Source organism: Hippopotamus amphibius, chromosome 14 (genome assembly GCF_030028045.1).
Source record: "Hippopotamus amphibius kiboko isolate mHipAmp2 chromosome 14, mHipAmp2.hap2, whole genome shotgun sequence".
NCBI lineage: Eukaryota > Metazoa > Chordata > Mammalia > Artiodactyla > Hippopotamidae > Hippopotamus > Hippopotamus amphibius.
Window position 1 is genome coordinate 2,215,797 of NC_080199.1, and position 16,686 is coordinate 2,232,482.

Here is a 16,686-nt window from a genome sequence, read left to right on the forward strand (position 1 = left end):
CAGCTCGTAAGTGCCAGAGCCCGAGGCCGGGTCCTTCTGCCTCGCGGCCTGAGCTCCCCCACACCACATGGAATTTCGGTAACTCTTCACCCTAAACCCCGCAATAAATTCCAGGGGGATAAAGCATTGTGTTAAATGTAAAGAATATAGGAGAACATTTTATGTTAGGGCGGGAAAGACTTTCTTAAGCAAAATATAACATAAAATCCTATAAAGACAAAAGTTCAGAGATGACCTCAACATGTAAAGCTTCCTTATGACAAAAGATGCCATAAACAAATATAAAATAACAACAGACTGGGAAAAAAATATTTGTACATCATGAAACAATAGGAAAAAGAATAATCTTAGCATAAATACAATGGCCCATATATCCCTGAAGAGTTGCAGAAAATAACCAGAAACAAGGAAAATGCAAATTATATTTAAATACATATATATAATGTATTCATTATATAATACGTATAAAATATGTAATGTTTTAAGTATTTAAGATATAACCATGTATAATTATATTTTTTTTCTCAAGATGGGAAAACCTTTATTTGGTTACTATCCAATGGCAATAAAGGCAAGAGGAAGTAAGTATTTTCTTATACTGCTGCTGCGGGTATAAAAGGGCAGTTTTTTTTTTTACAATTCAGTAGAAAGATAAAGTGTAAAATCTTTCCTGATAAAAATCTCATTTCTATGTCTCTCTCAGAGAAATACTCATACATGTACGTGATGAGACCAACACAAAGGCATTCACCTTGGAATGATTTTCAAAAAAACAAAGTTGAGGGCTTCCTTGGTGGCGCAGTGGTTAAGAATCTGCCTGCCAATACAGGGGATGTAGGTTTGATCCCTGCTTCAGGAAGATCCCACATGCCATGGAGCAACTAAGCCCATGCACCACGGAAAAAAAAACAAAGTTGAAACAATCTAAATGCTGATTGTCAGAGGAGTGTTTAAATAAATTATGGTACTATATCCATAGGACATCATTATCTGCAGTAGTTAATTATATTGAATTAATTTCTGTGTATTGAACGGGAAAGATCTCCAGGGCAAAGTGTTACATAGGAAAAAAATTGGCTACCTGACGATCAATCATAGGATATGATCCCATTTATGTAAAAAACAAAGGAAGGCAAAACTGCGTGTTTGCCTGGGTATTGTTTTGGTTATCTACCAGTTTGTAACAATCCACCCCCAAATGTATGTGCTCGGGAATCTGTGATTTGGGCAGGGCGGATGGGGACAGCTCACGTCTGCTCACTCTTGGCGGTGGGGGGCGCTGGGCTGGAATCGTCTGCAGCTTCTCACTCACACGCCTGGTGGTCGCACTGGCTGCCGGCTGGGTCTCAGCTGAAGACACGGCAGGAGCACCTGTCTCAAGGGTGAGCGTGCGTGGAGGGGAAGCCGTCAGGGCTGTGCTGCTGGTCCATCCCAGCCTTGAACGTCTCCCGGCACCACGTCTGCTTCACTCTCCTCCTGGGGGCAGGTGGGAAGGTTCACCATGAGCCCCGGGGAGAGAAACCCGGCCCTGTCTTTGATGGGAGGAGTGTGAAGTCTGTGGTTTTAAAACCACTGTAGAGGAGTGTGTATAATTTCTGCGAAAAAGATCTGTAAAGATAGATACTCACCAACAGTTGGTGGAGAGGTTAGCAGATTGGGAAGTGGAGGCTGTAGTGCATTTGGTTAGTATACAAACCCAACCTGAACCGGCTTAAGAACGAAAGGATTTTATTGACTCACATAACTGGCTTCGGGGTTGAAACACTGCCGTGAGAGCACTGCGTTCCTCTCGTTTTCCAGGCAGACTTTCTCCATGTGATGGGCAAGCCAAGCTTGGAAGCCCCAGACCTAAGCCCTCACGGATTAGCAGCTCCAATGGAAGGAGAAAAAGTGACTGTGCTGGTAGCTCCAGAGCAGAGCTCCAGGAGAGACGCGCGGTGCCCGCCCGCGGTACCACCCGCGCTGGCCCTCATCCCTGCGGCCAGCGGGGGGGCGCCTCAGCCGGCCGGCCTCGGTCCCCTGCCCACCTCTTCAGCAGGTGCTTACTCTTCCGACTCTGCCTTCCTTTGCTGGGGCACGTGGGGGATTTCCTTTCTTGTGTCTGCTCTCAGGGATGTCATCAAGCTTCTCCCCTCCCACACATCTCCTCCAGCATTTTTAGTGTTTGGACATATTGATTAGAAGCTCCTTGTGGCGCGCGTAGATATTTGACTTTTATTGTCCACATTTTTATTTCTAGGGCTGACCTTCTGCTTCTGCTGCACTTAAGGAATGTTGGCCTGACCCCCTCAACTGTCAAAAGATTCCAAGTCGCCCCACCGACGGGGGGGTGGGGGAGGCTGGGGGGGTGGACGTCCGCCCTTGGTGAGGCAGCAGTCTTCCATCCCATCCTTGCCCCAGGGTCATGACTCCCCCAGAAAGGCCAGAAATGTCCTTCACTGGCTTCCTCCCTATGCTGGATATTAGAAAATGTAAATACAATTGTCGTAAGAGTCAGACTACAGAGTAACCCCATAGGGATAAATGAGGAAACAAAATGAGTAAATCTGTCCCTGTATTTTGCTTCCTCGAGACCCTAGCCTCGTAATTACAATAACCCTGTCACCTTAGGTTTTTTCTAGTATTACCAAATTTCTTCTTCCGTGGTCTACCCGGTTGTCATATTTTCCAAACATCAGGCTGCACTGCAGGAATTATAACTTCACCTGAGACGTGCGTCACACCGATACATCCTGTCTGAGGGTAATAAAAATGGTAACAGTGTGCCTGCTTCACACGGACCGTGAAGGTCATTGTTGAAGTATGGCGCAGTGCGGACGAACCCCACAAACTATTCCGTAAGTGTCCTCACACAGTCTCTTCTCGTCTTTCCCTTGCGCAGCGCCATCCAGGTTTCACTAGTGTTAATGTTCTTGAGTCTGGAAACAAGGCTTCAACATTTGCAAAGTGAAATGCCCGGTACTAGCCTGTGGCCATGAACGATGAGCTGTGAGCTGCATCCGGGTGCATCCTTCCCGTCCACCGGCCGATATTTCAGGGCAGGTCTCTGTGCCCTGAAAGTATTTCACTGTTAGTCAGCTTCGGATTTTTCATGTTTATGGAGCAGATCTATGATGCAAGGAACCAAAAATATTTTGAAGACGTGTATGTTGGCCATGGAAGAATCATAACCCTCACCACCACCTGTTACAAACCTTAAGACACAGATGATAATTTCCATGTGCGGAGTGCGTCCCAGCTATCGGGGAAAAGATGAAGCCAGATCCACTCTGGTTGCCATGGTGGCAGTATAATTACCCACTTTAAACGTGGCACCTATCAGGGCAAGGAGAATTTTTAAAAATGGAAGTTTTACTCTAAAGATAGTACCTGACTGTCCGGGCCAGCCTTGCAGTAGCTCCCAGTCTAGCACGCCATCTGCCCGGTTGGCCACAGTTGATGCCAAGTGGATCTGCCTCTACCTGGGCCAAACCATTTCTCAAGTCTGTGCTGCAGAGAGGAGGCCACATGGCCTGCCCTCATTGCTGCTCTGGCTCCTGGCCTTTCTGAGCCATCCCTTCTCTTTTCCCTCTTTGCTTAAGGCAAAGTCAATTACTGTTACTTGCAACCAAAAGATGCTTAAATACAATCATAGAGGAAACAAGTATTTATCGAGCAATTTGTTGTGCAAACTAAAATTTGGGAGACAGCAAACTGCTTCTAAGCATCTTTGTAAGTGGACAAATTGCTAATAAACCCTATGAACAACCACTGACATGTGTTTCTGTGGAATTATATAGGAGAAAATATTGAATGCATTGGGTAATCAAAATCTAGCCAAATTCAATTTCTCAAATATCAACCATTTAGAAACATTGCATTTCCAATGGCTTATACTTTTGTCCCCAAAATATTTCCTTCACACAAACCAGTTGAAATTCCATTTTAGGTGTGACTACGGAACACTTAGAAGTTAGAGAAGAAAATGTCTTGTTTTTCGATGTCAATTCTTAGTTCGTTATTTACTCAACACGTGTTTTATTGAAGGTCGATGGCTTCCCACAAACAGTGACTCTGCCTGATGGCCCATACATGAGACCAGGCCACATGTGGAACAGCGTGCCACAGGCGGACGGGCCATGTGGTCACAATGCCCGGATCTGGTCTAAGAGCCCCACTGCTGACGTGCTGAGTGACTTCACCATTCTAGGCCTCAGTTTCCTCACCTACACACGGAAGGGACTGAAGTAGTCTCTCTACACTCAAACTCAACCAAGAGGTAAGTCAGCAAGAAGTTTACTGGGCTTTGATGGAGGTTGAAAACAAAAACTATTTCTCTACTTACTTCTGTGTTCTACAAAGAGAAACAATCATTTATAGAAAAGCAGCTGCAGACTTACTCCTCACGCAGGAGGAAAGAGGAAGCGCCCATTTTATTCTAAGGCTGGACTTGACTGTGTCTCTCCAGCTGTGAGGAATCTCAATTTCAGAATACATCTGTTAATAGAATAACCAACAACTGACCAAAAGCATTACTCCTGTGATTCCTGGCATGGCATTTAGCATTTATAAGTTACTTGCACACCTTAGCTAGGCCGTCTTCCTGTTGCAGTTTGGACGTGCATTGTGGCCTTACTTTGTCTGTGATGACACTGGGTGGAGAAAGTGACTTCCCCGAGGTTAGACCATAGGAGGTAAACTAGTCCTGATTCAAACCGTCCCACCTCACATCTCACGCTGAGTCCAGGACAGCACTGTGCCTCTGGTAAATTGCTTGAAATTTAGTACAGGGCAAGACAGGAAACTCGCTAGGACCGCGTGCTTCTCCACCTGGAGGAAGGCAGGTGCAGATGCTACACTCGGTCACACAGGCCCTTCATCAGGTAAAGGCCCAGCAGTGAAGCCCCCAGGCTGACTGCCCTGTGCCCCAGGCTCCTGTTCCAGCTCGAATCCTGGGCCAGGCGTCTCTCCCACCTTCTTCAGTTTTCTCGGTCGTAAACTGAAGGTCATTCCCTACCACCCAGGGCAGCGAGGACAGAGGTGAGACCACTGTGGCATCAGCTGTGTGCCACGGTGCCAGGGCCCGACCGCAGGCGGGCGCCCCGGTGCAGCATGGCAGGAAGAGGATCCAGGCTTTGCAGCCCAGTGAGGGACGAGTGGCCTGAGGAGAGCTCCCCTCACCTGAGCCTCGGCATCCTTCGGGGCAGGGGTGCTGACTGCTACGAAGGCATAACGCAAGGGCACAGACACCCACCGCGGTGCTGGCACAAGGCAGCTGGTGAGGGTGGCTGCTGGTTTCTTAGCAGCGCCGACTCTCTTTACTGCTTAAACCAACGCGTTTTCTTGTTTGATAGGAACACCCGGGTTTCACGGAGTATTAAATGGTACAAGTCAAGATTTAACCTGCTACTCAGTTGCAGTGACTTCTTTTCAAGGAGGGGTTTTAAACTGAGAAAGTATCAACCCCATTTTTTGAACAGAATCAGATAATACAAAGAATTTGAGGCAGGGAAAGAAAAGTGACCTAATGCTTTCTTTCATTTCAGTCAAAACCGTGCATTTGTCCACCTTTTTTGGGGGGAGGGGACACAGCCCACTCGTGTTTCGTTTGTGAGGAAAACGACTGCATATGAAATATTCTGAAACAACCTCCCCCATAAAAACCCCCGGAGGCTATTTTTGAGTCACGACTCCGCTTTTTACCGCTGTCATCGTCCCGGGACCCCACACGCGTGTAGAATGAGGCTGATGAGGACACACGTGCCTCCAGAAAAGCTGCAACTGACTAGCAATTTCTCCAGATGAGATGAATCCCGAAGTCCACCTGCCAAACTGCCTAAAACCACCTGGAACCAAGACGAAAGAGGAGCAGCTCACAGGCTCCAACAGAGGGAGACAATTTCCATAAAACCTTGTTCTGCACGTGCCAGGGACTGCTCAGAATCATAAATTACTTTAGACAGAAGGATGGAGAAAAGCCAGCCCTCCCGCAGAGACACGTTACGTCTTTAAAAGTGCAAAGACAGAAAGTTTATCATTTCCCACGTGACCTGGGACATTCTGTGAACGTGAGATACAAAAGGATATTTCAAGTAAATACCTATTCTTTCTAAAATAAGTATATAGTAAAAAAAAGGAAAAAGAAAAAAGAATACAGTAATAATAAAACAGATTTTGCTTTGCTAAATACTTTATTACTTCAGCAATTGCACCCACAGATGGTCTCGGTTACTGAGACCACACCACACTGTCCGAGTCACTGGAGGGCACGTCTCCGTATTCCTTCTCAGGACCCCGAGGGTACCCTCCTCTGAGCCCCCTGCCCCAGGAGCGCCATGCCAGGGCTGCCTGATACGTGGTGCTGAACTGACTGAGCCACGTCGCCTCGTCCCAGTTTAAAATAAAGCATGTTCTAATGGAAACATTTTAGACCCTTTACCTGGACTGTAAGGACTTGGTTATTAAACACAAGCAACTGGTGGTAGCAGAGGTGCGGGATGCATGACATAGGTGAAGAGGGTCAGAACATACAAACGTCCAGTTATAAATAAGTCACGGGATCTAACGTACAGCATGGTGACTATAGTTAATAATACTGTATTGCATATTTGAAATTGTTAAGAAAGTAAGTCTTCAAAGTCCTTATCACAAGATTTTAAAAAATTGTAACTATGTGTGGTGACAGATGTCAACTGGACTGACAGCGGTGATCATCTTGCAATATATACAAACACCCAGTCAGGTTGTACACCTGAAACATAATTAACATTCAGCGTTATGTCAATTACACCTCCATAAAAAATTTAAATCAAAAAAACCAAAAAGCAAATAAATACAAGCAACTGTTCTACATTAGATAGCTTTTCAGTAACCTCTTTACAAAAAGAATTCAATCCCATTTTCCACACTCCCCCAGGGTCACCTGGAGCTTTCCGTTTTATCTTATGATCTAAAGCCTAAATCCTGATGTTCTAAGTACTTATCTGTGACTTTTTATCCAGTGTCCACTGGTATTAACCAAAGTGATTTAAAAGACAGCTAAAATCAACAAACTCTGCCTCTGTAACATTCCACATTTTAAAAAGAAAAAACTGCTAGCCATTTGTCCTTGCTGGAAACTTCATCAAAGGTATGGAAAAGAGACCCAGCACTAGATTAACTCAATGCAGTGTCTGACCCACTCCGCCTCATCTGGTTCTTGGAACCGCCCTACACGAAACACACAGGCAATCCTTGAACAGCAGGGAGGCTGGGGTGCTGACCCCAGGCAGCGGGAAACCCGAGCACAGCTCCGCGAGCACAGCTCCGCGAGCACAGCTCCGCGAGCACAGCTCCGCGAGCACAGCTCCGCGAGCACAGCTCCGCGAGCACAGCTCCGCGAGCACAGCTCCGCGCAGGCTGGCCAGCCCTGCAGTGCCTCTGAATCTGGGGCCCTAAGCCCTCAGGGGACAAAGACGGGCTCTGGACACAGCACGGCTGGGCCCCCGTGCCTGGCTCTCTCCACAGAGCCATCTACTCCGAAACTGAACAAGTGGGGAGAAATCCAGGACTAGCAAATATATTCTACCCAATTTTCACTTCCATAACTTAACTTTCATTATTAGCTCTACTCAAAATAGAAATGGAAAACTAGCAAAGAGAATTGCTTTACATATAATTAATTTATATAAGCAAAGATTCCTTTAAACTACTTTTCTTGCCATTGGATTGTTACCAACCATCTTAGTTAACAATTTTCATCTAGTAAACGTCATAACTTTTATTTGTCTAGTTAAAGCTTATCAAATTTAAACGCTTAAGATTCTTAAATGTCTGGGAGTTCTGGAAAGCAACTGCCTATTTGTAGGTATTGATATGCAAAGAGCTCACATTTTAGTTTTAATCTACAATCAACTACAGTGTGCATTTCTCTACCCAAGAGCCCGCTGTACTGGAAATTCAATGTAAAAGTTAGGGATTTATGTCTGGCACAAAAAAAGTTCTAATTGTTTGTTTTTAAAGTCATTTCCCTTTTTATTTATTTTTTGGCTGCTTTGGGTCTTCGTTACGATGCATGGGCTTCTCATTGCGGTGGCTTCTCTTGCTGTGGAGCACAGGCTCTAGGCTTGAGGGCTTTGGTAGTTGTGGCATGCAGTCTCAGTAGTTGTGGCACACGGGCTTAGCTGCTCCGCAGCATGTGGGATCTTCCCGGACCAGGGATTGAACCCGTGTCCCCTGCCTTGGCAGGTGGATTCTTAACTGCTGTGCCACCAGGGAAGTCTCTCAATAATTGTTTACCGAATGAAGTCAACAATCAGAAAATGCATGGTTTTATGTGTAATAAACCCTGCCACGCACATCCTCAGGTGCTACAGTGGTTCCTCGATTCTTCCTTGTGGTAGCTTCAGAGACTTAGACTATGGAGAGAAACTATTCTCTCCAATACAGGGTTGAAGTGAACCATACATTGCTTAGAAATAAAAATTCCATTGACCCTTTCAATACGTGGCAGTTAAAGATACTGATTATCATGAGAAAGTTGGTCTAAATCGGAGGTCAGCACAGGTCTTCGATTAGGCCAGAAAATAAATACTTTCAGCCTTGTGGGCCGTCTGGTGTCTGTCCAGCCACTCGACTCTAACGCTGCACAAAAGCGGCCACACACAATGCGTTAGCGAATGAGCCTGGCTGTGCCAATAAACTTTATTTGTGGACGTTAAAACTTGAATTTCATATAATTTTCATATGTCACGAAATAGGATTATGACTTTTTTCTTTTAACCACTTAACAATGTTAAGATCATTCTTGGCTGACATGCTGTACAAAAGCAGGTGGTGGGCTGCATTTGGTCTGTGGGCAGTAATTTTCCACCCCTGGTTTAGACATACACTCTGCTTTAACACTTATTTTTTGCTGGCAATTAGATAACTTCTATTTCTTTATTGAGAACAATGATACGAAATTTGCTTAAGGCTTTGTCTAAACTGCTGGTGTACACATTTTTAAGACAAAAATTTAACACTTACTCATGTTAAGATTAAATCTACTGGTAGATGAACAAACTGGCCAAGTTGCATTTACTTCTTGATGTCACGTCTGCATAGCTCTCATGCACACAATGGCATCTGGCTGCACGTCTGATTATAAAACAGCAAGTTCACTTGCAAACATCTGCACACCTTATGTAGGTTAAAGACAGCTACACTAGCATCTGTGACAGTAAGGGCGGGATCCGAATCTCTGTGACTGCAGCACCCCTGTTTGGCTTAATAAAAAATGTACCCAATCATTTAAAAATGGCCATTTGGGGAACGGGCCAATATATAAAATGTTTTGTCATGTAAAATGTAACCATTTAGCTTTTTAAAAATAATTTTCAAATTTTAAACCTTGCTATTGAATTGTTACACGGATATACACTATTATAGCAAGAAGCAAATTTGCTATGGGCTATATTTTTAGCAACTTGGATAATTTTTAAAAATTTTTTTCACGAAGTAATAACATCTTTATTAAAATAAAACAGTAGCTAAATGAAATCTCTTCTTTCCCGACTGAATGTGTTGCGTGGCTTCCAAGTCATCCACACCCCAACGACAACAACAAAAAAATCAGAGACTCACTTGAGTGTTTAACTGAAACCTATATTTGCAGTTTCTGAAATGCTGACCCACAGACCACGCTCCTGTTACACATGTGCAGTGACGGAAAAGCAGAGAATGCCGGTCGTCTCTCTGAGAGGACAGTCTTTAACAGTCTCCACGTGCGGTCCCTACGCCCGTCCAGGTCCAGGTGGCGATGCTGTAAGTACCTGGCCTCGCCCCGCTTGCCCCACCCCGCCAGGCCTGCCACTACCTGCTGTAGGCCCGCTCCTTTTTGGACTTCTCCAGGGCCTTGTCCATGGTCTTCTCGTTCTCCCCTCGACACTTGGGGCAGTACCACTTGCCCTTGGGTTTATGGTTGAGCCCCACGCAGGAGAAGTGGAACCACTCGATGGGGCACTCGTCGTTGTCACAGCCGATCATCTCTCCATAGGAGACCTGATTGCACAGACAGTACGTGGGCTCGTTCGGGTCAATGGGAAGGTCTGCAGGGGACGCCTCCCTCTCGGCTTTGGCCTTGGAGCGCTTCTTCTTCTTGGAGGCCTTGGCCTTCTTCTCCTTAGGCGTCCCGGAGGTGATGTCATCGTGGTCGTGATTACTGGCTGCGTTTTCCCGATTCTCGTTGTTGCGCTGCCGCCGGGACCGCTTGTTGTTGGGCTTTTCCGCCTGCGTGACTGTCTCATTTTTGGACTTATCCTGGCCAGCTCTGCTGTGGCCAGTGGGGTCGCCGACCTCCTGATGCGCCTCCAAGAGCTCCACGTGGCTGTCCACCTGCCTGGCGCGGTTCTCCACCAGCTCCACCATCTGGCTGACGATCTGGATCTTCTCGTCGCCCAGCTCCTGGCTGCGGATCAGGGCCCTCTGGATGCAGTGCAGCACCCGCCTCCTCTGCGCGCCGTCCGCTTCCCGCCGGAACTTCTCGTAGCACTCGTCCAGCTCCTTCAGGATGTCTGCGAAGGGAGAGATGAGCGTTACGCCCTCGCTGCAAACACCACCCGGGTTTTCGGTCCTCCCATCTACAGAAAAGTAACTGTAAGGGACAAACGTGATCAATGCAAGGCTTCCTACTATGAAAAGCCTGTAACCTCTAGGCCTTTCTAGCAGGCTTTTCTTTTCCTGTTAAAAAAAAAAATCTCTGGAACTAAATATAAATGTGAACACAGTTTCCATTTATCAAAGTGCCCCTCAGAGCTCCCCAAGGGACTCTGTGTGCGTTCAGGGCACGGTAACAAAAACTCCTTGGACAGGTGGCTGCGGGGAAAGTTCAAGTTTAGGTGAAGTGATGATTATGTTCTGCATTTCCATTATTTTTATTCAAACACTTTTGTAATAACTTAAAGGCTGTTATTCTCTTAAATGCACCGACATCTACAATACCCTATTAAGTGAGAAAATTCGTGTAAATAACTACTTGGTGTCCCAGGGCCTCAGTTTATCAGTGACATCCTTTAATCCCAGCACGTACAGGAATATCTCTGTGTTACCCTGTATCACTGAAAACAAGAATGTTTTGTCACAATAAGCCTGATGACCCAGCCTTGCTTTAAAACAAAGGTAGCAGATTTTACTTTTCCATTTACTGCTTAAGACAATAACATTTATATCCACAAAAGGCAAGAGATTTTAAAACATTATCAAAAACAAATAAAAACCCCTCAGTACTAAATGTAAATCTTCTTGGACAGGTTAGAAAACAGTGTATGTGATTTTAAAATATAATGTGGCAAATGTAATTAGGCAATTTCTCAAGAAATAAAAGCTGTTAGATAATCTGATTGAAATAAGGAAAGCAAATATTCTTGCCAAAAGTCTACTTAAATTCAGATAGAAGTTCCCAGAGTTGTTTTCGCTAAACAGCAATGATTAAACAGTATCAGACTTTTCTCCCGAAAACCTTTTGCAGTCTCTTAAACTCTCCAAGCAGGAAGCTGGGGGGGATGCGGGTGGGGGGTGTATAAAATGTGACATAACCCCTTCCAGATCTTATCTCCAATTAGTTATAAGGCACAGACCTAACACTAAAGTAAGCATGAACTTTGGCCAACACTACTTAAGCACATATTATTTTCCAGGCTATATTCTTCAACTAAAGATAGCTCTGGAGACATCTCCTAGAGGAACAATGTAATAAACTGCTTACCACCAGAAAGGAGGATGCCAGTCTCACGGGCGCTTCGATTAATTCACCCTGAAAATAAATAGCTCTGCTCAACTTACCCAAGTTCTATTTCATAGGTGTTAAAATGTGAGCTTCTGCCATGTATTTTTAAGTGGATTATACATTACAAAACTTTATCATTTGGTTTAACCTGTCACCAAATTTCTAAAGACAATGGCAGCACTTCATAGAAAAGAGAAGAGTTCCATCATATCACTAACTTAGAGTTTAATAGCATACAGCTTCTTTTACCCCACAAGCACGCTTACCTCCACGTGAACCCTCACTGTGGTAAAGAAATAATTCCGCCACCTACACAATAGCACACATTTCTCCGATGCCCCAAGCAAAGCACTCTCATGCACAAAGCCACTGGAGTGCAGACATCTGCAAACAGGAACTCCCGCGCTAACCGGACCAGGGAGGCCTCCTGCCAGCACGCCGGGGCTCTTCACCTGCATCAGCGCCAACGGCTGCCGCCCCTTTTTTTCTAAAAATGCTGCCTTCCTACACCGCAGGAGAGTAAGGGTACCGTGGGGAGGATCCAAGGAAGGAGCGAGACTGCAGCAGAAGTTAACCTGACCTGTCCAACTACCAGAAAGGTATTTTAACTTTACCGAAGGATTGCCCGGAAGTTCTCCACGAAGCCCTTCCTCCGGGGTGCGTGGACCCCTCAGGAGCAGTACTCTACACACAACTGAAAGATGCTTTCAATTCAGAATCACCTCGGCCCTCATCGGCACACGAACCGGGACCCACGCTCACGGGGTGGCGCGCCGCGGAGGCCCGCTGGGCAGACACCGCCAGCCAGGGCCTGCCCGGCGCCGGGGGCTCTCGGGAGGGGCGCGGGCGGCCGGGTCACCCGCGCCGCGCAGCCCAGCCCGCCCGGGCCCCGCCAGCCGGCGGACGTCCAGGGCGCGGCGGGCGCGGGGCGGCCCGGGCTTCCAGGCCGCCGGGAGGGGCGCCTCGCAGCCGGGCCCCGCGCCCTCCCCTTCCCGCGGGCGGCACCAGTCACGCTCGTCTCGCTCCGCGGGGCCCGGGCGCGAGGCGCGACGGCGGCTCGGCAGTCCGAGCAGCCCTGGCCGCCAGGACCGCCCGCCTCGCCGCGTCGCGTTCCCCGGGCGCCGCCAACGCTGCGCGGCGGAAGGGACCCGGCTCGCGTCCGCGGCGGGCGGGGCGGGGCCGGGCCGGGCCCCGCCAATGGGGAGGCGGCCAGCAGGCGGCGCGCCCCGCCCCCGGAGCCGCTGCCTATGGGGGCCACCGGACCGGGGGGCGGAGGCCGGGCGGGGCGCCCATCACAGCGCAGGACCGGCGCACACAGCCCGCCCCAGCGGCGCCGCTGGCCAATGCGAGGCCGGAGGCCGGGCAGCCCGAAAACATTCAAATCAGCTCGGCCTCCTCCCTCCTCCCCGCCCCTCGACGAAAGAGAAAAAAGAAGGCCGCGGAAACAGAGACCCGTGCCAGTCACTGCGCAAGGCCCGCCCCCGTCCGGCCCAGCAGCCAATGGTTCCGCCGCGGACTGATAAGGACATTCCATGGGAGACGCGGCGGCCAATCGCAGGAGGCCGAGGCGGACCGTTCGCAATATGCTAATAGACCTCCTATAAACGTCTCCGCGAGGCCGAGCCCCCGGCAGAGCGCGCAGGGGCGCCTTCCCCGCAGGCCGTTCCGCACGCCGCGGCGCGCCCGCTGGCTCTCCGCCTCCCCCCAGCTCTTCCGTTTCCCTGCTGCGCAGTCCTGTAAACATGAGTAAACGCCGAGTGACTCTCCACGTCCCAAATGCAGACCCCGCTGCCGTGCCCGACCAGCCAGGAAAGTTTGCCCCACAGCCGACCATTCCCAGCGGACCCGAACCCTCCGGCGGCCGGGGCGGCAGACCGCGACCCACAGGTCCTCCCCCTGCCGCGTCCCTCTCCAAGCCGACGATCTTGCCCGCGCCCCCCGAGCGCAGCACAGACGGGCGACTTCCTCGCGCCGTCTTCCCGCCCCTCCCCTCCCCTTCCCCGCTGCACACGCGGAATACAGCCCCGGCCCTCGGCAAACCACAGCCGCCCGCGCCGCCCCTCGCAGGCCGGCCCGCACTCGGCGTCCAGCGCCGCGGAAGGGCCGGGGCCCGGGCGGGGGCGACGGGGGCCACACCACGCGGGGCACGGACCCCGGACTTTATGTAACGCTCGGATTCGGGGCTGGGCGAGGGTGGTTCCGGGGGCTGCGCGCGGGGCCGGCGGCCCCCTGGCCCGCGGCGCCCTCCCAGCGGCCCCGCGCGCAGCCCCGGCCCCGCGCCCCTCAGCAGCGGCCGCGGCGCGTCCCTCCCGCGGCGCCGCAGCCTGCGCCCCCTGCGCCCCCTCCCCCGCAGCACCCCGCCTCGTCCCTTCACTACAAAGAGCGCTTTGCTCGCGCAGCCTGGCGTTGAGCGCTCCCGTTCCTCCTTCCTCCTCCGTGCCCGGGCTGCGCGCACAAGGACCTTGGCCCATCGAAGACGCTCCAGACCTTTTGTCTCTGCCCGGCAGGGGCCCCGCCACGGGCTCGCGGCTCTCCAGGCGGGGAGCAGGACCGCCCGCGGCCCCACGACCGGCGGGGAAGGAGCGGCCGCCCCCGCCCATCCATCCCGCCGTACCTTGGTATTTCGCGTCGATCTCCCGCATCAGGGAGACGTTCCTCTGCAGATCGAAGGGCAGAGACTCGACGGAGTCCAGGTAGTCCTCCACATAGTTCACCAGGTGGATCTGCTCCCCGTTGGCAGGGCTCAACATGGTTCACCGAGGTCCCCGGCGACTCCGCGCGGCTTTCCGCTTCCTCCGGCCCCCGCCCCCTCGGAGCCCGGCGCCGCAAGATGCAAGGCTCCCGCCCGCCGGCGCCCCCCCTCCGGCCGGCCCCGCGCCGCTACATCTGCGAGCCGCGCCGCCTGGGCCCGGGGACCGGCGCCTGGCGGGCCGGGCCGGCGCTCGGCGGCCGCGGGCGCGGGCGGGCGTGCGGGCGCGCACCCCGGCGCGGGGGCCGGGGCCGGGGCCGGGGCCGAGCGAGCGCGGGAAGGGGCGCGCGCCGCCCGCCGCGCCGCACTTGTCCAACGTGGAAAACCCAAATACCAGTTTCAAACACTTGGGAAACATTCGGGCCCCAGCGCCGCGCATGCGCCCGGGCCGCGCTGCCCCCGCGGGCCCCGCCCCCGCCGCATCCCCGCCTCCCCCGCCCCGCCGCCCGGGGGTGCGGCCGGGCCCAACACTTCCAGCCCGGGCGGGGGTCGCGGGGGCGGGGGCTGCGGGCGAGGCGCAAACTTCACTAGCAGTGTCGCGCTCGCAGGCGGGGCGCTTCGGGCGGCCCTGCCCGCCCACGGGGGGATGCGGAGGGGCAGGCGGCCCCGCCCAAGACCTGGCCGGAACCGACCCAGCGGCGGCACCACCGCCACTCTCGGCGGCCACCACCCCCCCGGCGCTCAGACCCTCGCCGGAGCCCGCCCAGCAGCGGGGGAAATAAGTACGGCTCGGAACAGACTGGCAACCTCGAGAGCCAATCGAGTTGGCGCCCTCCCCGGCGGCCCAGTCGGAACGAAGGGGAGGCGGGACGAGGACGGGCACCTCCTCCTGGGCTCTCACTGCTGAGAGACCCGCGTCCTCCAGGGGGGCGGAAGTGACGGCGCATGCGCACTAGGGCGGCCACGGCGGCCGCCGGCCCGCGCGGGAGACCTACCCTTCGGCCGTCGGACCACCACTCCCGGCAGCCTCGGCGGCTCGCGCGCCTGCGCGGTCGTCGCCGCCCGCCCTTTGTGCCGCCGGCCGGACCGCAGTGCCGAGCGGTTTGGAGACAAAGGGGCTCGAGAGGGGAGCTGTTCCTCAAGCCGAGCCTCCGCAGGGGGCGGGGGACCCCGGCCCGTTCCCGCCTGTGCCCCGTAATCCGCTCTTTCAGTCCGCGCCCCCACTTGGAAAGACCGCCCAAAGCGGGGCTAGCCCCGTGCCGCCTCGGCCCCTCCCCTCCCCCCACGGCTCCTCTCCCCGCCCCGGACTCCCGGATGTGGGCTTTCCGAAGAGCCCGGTTGCCTAGACGACGGGCGCGCGCGCGGGCACGCCCCTTCCGACCGAGGCCCCGCCCGGGGGCGTGGCCTCGCCGCCTTTGTAAGTGCGGCCTGGGTCCGCACCGCAGCTGGCGCCCCTGGCGCCTCGGCCCTGCCTCAGCTCCCCTGTCCTGAGGGGCGGCCGGGCGTCCTGTGGCCGTCTCTGCCCCTGCCCGGTGGCCCGGCCGCAGCACCCGGACGTCCCTGCCTGGGCGGCGCCGCGCCGCCTCGGCTTGTGGACGCGGCGGCTCGGCCTGGCTCCCGGGGCCCTGCTGCCCCGCGGACGCCCCGCCTGGTCGGGGAGCGGCGCTCGGAGCCCCGCACGTCCTGCTGACGCCCCGAGTGTGCGGAGGAGCGGCGTCGCGACCGCCCCGCGCGCCGGGAAGCGCCCGCGGCTCTGTGGGACGCGGCCGCGCTGCAGGCCGAGCCCGGCGCGGGGCGGAGGAGCGGTCCAGGCCGGCGCCGCCGCGCTGCAGGACGGCGAGCGACACCTGCCCTCTGCGGTGAACGGGTTTCGGCTCTGCTCGCAGCCCCCCGCCCGCCCCACACCGGGAGACGCTCGCTCCCGTATTGGGGGAAACGGTTGTTCTCTTACCTGGAGACTCACATTTTTCCAGGTGTGGCCCAGTTCAAAGCAAATAATGAGTCAGGTTTCTTTCATGGGCCACCAACCTGCACAAAAGACTTTTAACACTGTGACCTTATGTGGAAACGGAGACAGCATGTGGAAGAGAGAGTAAACGCTGAATAAGAAAAAAAGCATATAAGTAATTTTAAAGCACAGCAGCAAAGAGATAGGTGCTTTTAATCCTTGCATTCATTGGCTCTAAAATGAGCAATATTTAGATTTAAGAATGAAGGGGGGAGGTAATTTACCCCTTCCAATGATAGCCAAGCTGGAGTTTTGTTCTTTTTCTTA

The 16,686-nt window shown here is 52.7% G+C and overlaps 1 protein-coding gene across 3 annotated transcripts; it reads right to left on the reverse strand.

Annotated features, from left to right (window-relative positions):
* Positions 1–7,335: 7,335 nt before the first annotated feature.
* ING1 (inhibitor of growth family member 1) lies at positions 7,336–15,630 on the reverse strand. Of its 3 annotated transcripts, none has more exons than XM_057707028.1 (2): positions 15,407–15,630; positions 7,336–10,511 (listed from the first exon to the last, which is right to left on the reverse strand). In XM_057707028.1, the coding sequence occupies exon 2, from the start codon at positions 10,363–10,365 to the stop codon at positions 9,811–9,813; it is 555 nt and encodes a 184-aa protein (XP_057563011.1). In that variant the 5' UTR covers positions 10,366–10,511; positions 15,407–15,630; the 3' UTR covers positions 7,336–9,810. The 3 variants fall into 3 exon arrangements, with proteins under 3 accessions (XP_057563011.1, XP_057563008.1, XP_057563010.1); XM_057707025.1 differs by lacking the exon at positions 15,407–15,630 and adding an exon at positions 14,337–14,610; XM_057707027.1 differs by lacking the exon at positions 15,407–15,630 and adding an exon at positions 11,702–12,268.
* Positions 15,631–16,686: the final 1,056 nt, after the last annotated feature.